We start from the raw sequence: 4941 nt of genomic DNA on the forward strand, positions 1-4941 counted from the left end.
TATATATACACTATATTATTTTAAAAGGGAGTTTATGCCCAAGTTCTACTATATAATAAATATAATATATAATATTCAAGAAATTTTCTTTTAAAAGTCCCACAACTTGAATATTATATATTATATTTGGGCCTAAACTCTTTTTTATAATATAGTAGAATAGAAATAGAATAGAAAATAGAAAGTAGAATAGAATAGAAAATAAAATAGAAAGTAGAAAGTAGAATAGAATAGAATAGAAAGAATAGAATAGAAAATAGAAAATATGTTAATATACTATACATTGAATCATTTGATTTCTTTTTGTGTTTACTTGTTTACTCCATATTTTTACTTTTTTTTAATAAATTTTTTGACTCAACTATTAAATACATTGATATTTGTTAGTTGTTACTCTAAAGTCATTTGGTGGTAGGGCCCCTTCTTTATGTATATTACATGGTAAGTATCATCCCTATGGCTTATCTTCAACAAACACACAGCAAATATTCTAGTCTACATTATTTCTTGCAATTCCACTAACAACAATTTTTCAGCAAAAAAAATGGTTGATGAAGTTGTCCTTTTGGGTACATATGTGAGCATGTTTGCTGTGAGAGTAAAGATTGCCCTGGCTGACAAAGGGATCCAATATGAGTACAAAGAAGAGAACTTGGTGAACAAAAGTCCTTTACTCTTACAAATGAATCCAATTCACAAGAAAATCCCAGTATTGATCCATAATGGAAAACCAATATGTGAGTCACTCATAATTGTTGAGTACATAGATGAAGTTTGGAAGGACAAATCACCTTTGTTGCCTAGTGATCCTTATAAGAAAGCTCAAGCTAGGTTTTGGGCTGATTATGTTGACAAAAAGGTATGTAACTATCATAAAATATGTTTGTCATCTTAGTATATCTAGTTTAGAACCTATAATTTGTAAGAGCCTGTTTTAGTCATAGGTGTAGCCTAGTGGTTGAGAATTCAGCGGAGACAAAAAACACTAGGTGATTATTTCCATCTGTCCTAGCTTTGGTAGATAGAGTTATCTGGTAACTCTTGTTGGTGGGAGGTGGAAGGTATCCCGTGTAATTAGTCGAGGTGCGCGAAAGCTGACCATCAAAAAATAAAAAAACAATATTAGGTTGAGATATATTTAAATAGAGAGCTATAGTCCACGAGGATTCATATAGCTGATTCCAACTTGTTTGAAATTGAGGCGTAGTGTAAGATTTATTTATTTATGAGCTAAATTTGATTGAAAAAGAGTAATCTTTTGTTTTGTTTTTGTGGAAGATCACAGATTTATGATGGTGGAAAGAAAATTTGGACAACAAAAGTGGAGGACCAAGAAGCAGCTAATAAAGAATTCATAGAGAGTTTGAAGGTGTTGGAAGAAGAATTGGGAGACAAACCATACTTTGATGGAGAAAGTTTTGGTTTTGTGGATTTGGCACTTATTCCTTACTATAGTTGGTTCCCTGCTTATGAAAAATTTGGCAAATTTAGTATTGAACCAGAGTGTCCTAAGTTTGTGGCATGGGCCAAGAGGTGTATGCAAAAGGAGAATGTCTCTAAGTATCTTTCTGATCCTGACAAAATCTATGATTTTGTTGTCATGTTGAGACAGAGGATGGGCATTGCCTAAAAAAGCCAGATCTAGAGCGGGTTCTGCAGGTTCAACTGAAGTTGTTCTTTCTAGTTCATACAATGTTTGCGAATAAATTCTCTTGCCCTATGCTCCTTTTTTGTTCTTTTGAACTCAGGGAGGAAGCCTGAAAAAGTTGTGTTTGCGTTTGATAACTCTGTATGCTTTATGTAATAAGTAAAGTAATGAAAGGTGATATTACCATATGTATACTTATGTTGCATATGTATAACATTCGAGTCAGAATGGAAGTCTTGGGTCAACGGTAAATTATCTCTGTGTAACCTATTGGTAACAGGTTTGAGCGATGGAATCAACAATTGACGCTTGCTTTAGACTGCTTACACAAAATTCAAATAGAATCGACCCCAGACTGCTAAATATATTGAAACTTTAGACGATGCCAATGGAAAAAGCTGATTACTTAACATTTCAAAGAGGAAAATCCCCAGAATCATACCATACATAGATGACAGAAAGTCAAGACTCAACAAAACAGATCTAAGAGTCTTTCATTACAATAAAAAGTAGAACTGACTTACATTATGACCAAACAAACATTTCAAATCTGAAACAACAACACAAGAAGGGCGAAGCGCCTTTATTAGCACAATCATGGTCCATAAGTTTATTCAATTCCAAACTTGTGCCTAAGAGTCTTTACAAAATCAAGGACCTTATGTTGGTCAGGCAAAGACTTAGCCACACTGTCCCTCTGCATGCACCTCTTGGCCCAAGCCACAAACTTTGGACACTCAGCTTCTGTGCTGAAGTTACCATAAGTCTCATAAGAATGAAACCAGCTGTAGAACCCAATCAGTGCAATATCAACAAAACCAAAGTTATCTCCTCCAAAGTAAGGCTTCTCTCCTAGTGCTCCCTCCAGCACTTTAAGGCATTCTATGAAATCTTTCTTAGCTGCCTCTTGCTCTTCTCCCTTTGTTGTCCATAGCTTCCTCCCAGAATCAAACAACTGAAATTTTCAACAAACAAAAAGAGAATAGTTAGTAACAATTTTACTTTACCGTCTTAACTCTGTGTCAAGGGACTATGAATTTACCTTCTTGTCAACGTAGTCAGCCCAAAACCTAGCTTGTGCTCTCTCATATGGATCTGAAGGGAGGAAAGGGGCTTTATCCTTCCAAACTTCATCAATATACTCAACTCCAATAATAGACTCACAGATTGGTTTCCCATTGTGAATCAAAACAGGGATTTTCTTGTGGATAGGATTCATCTGCAAAAGCAGAGGACTTTTGTTCCTCAAATCCTCGTCTTTGTACTCATATTTTATCTCTTTTTCAGCAAGTGCAATCCTTAGCCTCATACCAAACATGCTAGGCCAAAAATCCAACAGAATCACCTCATCATTAGCCATTTTTGTTGTATGAACAAGTAATCAAGTGAAGAAAAAGAAAGAAGAATTTTGCAGAATTGATAATGGTACGGTACAATATATAGAGTGCTATGGGATGTTCACAGAGTTTTTGATCCAGCCAAAAATCGAGATGCGTTTCTAATGTATATGTCATTGCTTTCGTCACACCATGTGACTCAGAATTCACATGGATTGTGATAGAGTTTTGAAGCAATTAATAGAGTGCCTCCACTGTTACTTTTTATTTATTTCTTCGAAATCTTCGCATTTTGTCACTACATTCGTAAGATGCATTTTTTACTAGAGACATAATTTAGGACTCGTGTTTTATGTTTGGTCACGAGGATTTTGTTTTATAAAATTTAAAAATTGAAATTGAAATTTGAAAAAGTGCTCCAAGACTTGTTTTCCAACTCCATTTTTGTAAATTTCAAATAAAATTTTCCATTTTCTTTCTTTGAAAAAAAGTATAATCAAACACGACTTCATTTTTAATTTCAATTTTATAAATTCTAAATTGAGAGAAGTATTAAAAACACCTTTAAATTAGACGTGAATTATTAATTTCATTTTCGAACTATTGATAGTCTTAAAAACACTATTTTACTTTATTAACTGAACTTAATTACACTCCAATCTTGTAACATGGGTGAAATACACCCCTAAATTCTCGTCAAGATTAGGGGTGTTTTCAACACTTCTCTCGACTTTTTATTAAGAGTCACATGCTCCTATAAAAGTTTGAAACCACTTGTTATGTCGTGTGACAGATCGAGGGTGATCGAGTGTGTATCTAAGTTTGGTTAGTCAAGTAGAAGAGTGTTTTAATGCTACTATCAATAGTTTGGGGAAGAAACTAATAATCTGTATCAAATTTAGTGATATTTTCAATACTTCTCTCATTCTAAATAGTGTAAATTTCATATATGACATATATTATAGTACTATTTTCAAGCTATAACAGTAGATTTAGACTTTCAAGCTATAACATTAAAAATTTTAGGTTATAACAAGTAAAAAAAAAATGTTTTTATTAATTGAAAAAAACTTTAAAATAAATAAAAAGATAAACGAAAATTTTAAAAAAAACGGAATTAGAAATAATAAAGTAAAAAAATTGAAAATTGTGGCCTGTAATTTAATTTGAATTTATTGTAGATAATTAATGATTAGCGTGAAATAAGGGATCCAAACTAATTAAGAATATTCAGTTTCCTTAATTCACTCTAATTTGTTAAAATTAATTCAAAAATCTGATTTTAAAATTCAATTTCCACTTATTTAATAAATGATTAATCTATTTATGGTTTTTTATTATTAATTAATAATATGTAACTAATAAGGAAAAAATGAAAAAAAAAATCGGAAATAGGGGTGTCAATTAAATTTGAATTAATTTAAGATAATTATTAATTAGCATGAATTATGGAATCTCAAACTAATTAAGAATATTCAGTTTCCTTAATTCACTCTAATTTGTTAAAATTAATTCAAAAATCTGATTTTATCCATTTTCTTCCACGTTTCTCTCTCTTCAATTTTCTTCTAGAAATTTTGTCACTGGCGACTAATTAAAGTTTTTTTTTGTTGAAAAATCCTATTTTTTTTTGTGATCGACAACTACGTATCAATATTAATTAAACGTGACAAAAGATGGGATCCTTCAGGTTAGTATTTTTAATTGTTTACTATTTGTATTTGGATTTCAGTGAAATGAAACTGTAAATCACATTTTGTGATTTTGTTTTTGTAAATCGTCACTATATTGAATGTGATATATTTTTTTGTATAAACAATATGTTTTGTTTGTGATATGTTTTTTTGTATAAACAATACGTTTTGTTCATAATACGTATTAGTTGTTGCGAAACTGTAATATTAGTGATTTTCTTGGTAAGTTTTTGTTTTTTGGTAGGGGTTTAATGTCACCATA

General features: G+C 31.3%; 2 protein-coding genes across 2 annotated transcripts; one reads left to right on the top strand and one right to left on the bottom strand.

Annotated features, from left to right (window-relative positions):
• Nucleotides 1–447: 447 nt before the first annotated feature.
• On the top strand, nt 448–1881 carry LOC102602024 (probable glutathione S-transferase). Its single transcript, XM_006364304.2, has 2 exons — nt 448–859; nt 1286–1881. The coding sequence occupies exons 1-2, from the start codon at nt 545–547 to the stop codon at nt 1628–1630; spliced, it is 660 nt and encodes a 219-aa protein (XP_006364366.1). The 5' UTR covers nt 448–544; the 3' UTR covers nt 1631–1881.
• Nucleotides 1882–2037: 156 nt separating this feature from the next.
• On the bottom strand, nt 2038–3086 carry LOC102602353 (probable glutathione S-transferase). The gene is made up of 2 exons (XM_006364305.2): nt 2691–3086; nt 2038–2603 (listed from the first exon to the last, which is right to left on the bottom strand). The coding sequence occupies exons 1-2, from the start codon at nt 3006–3008 to the stop codon at nt 2259–2261; spliced, it is 663 nt and encodes a 220-aa protein (XP_006364367.1). The 5' UTR covers nt 3009–3086; the 3' UTR covers nt 2038–2258.
• Between the last annotated feature and the right edge of the window lie 1855 nt (nt 3087–4941).

The sequence above is a fragment of the Solanum tuberosum genome, unplaced genomic scaffold, assembly GCF_000226075.1.
Source record: "Solanum tuberosum cultivar DM 1-3 516 R44 unplaced genomic scaffold, SolTub_3.0 scf00488, whole genome shotgun sequence".
In the NCBI taxonomy this organism is placed as follows: domain Eukaryota; kingdom Viridiplantae; phylum Streptophyta; class Magnoliopsida; order Solanales; family Solanaceae; genus Solanum; species Solanum tuberosum.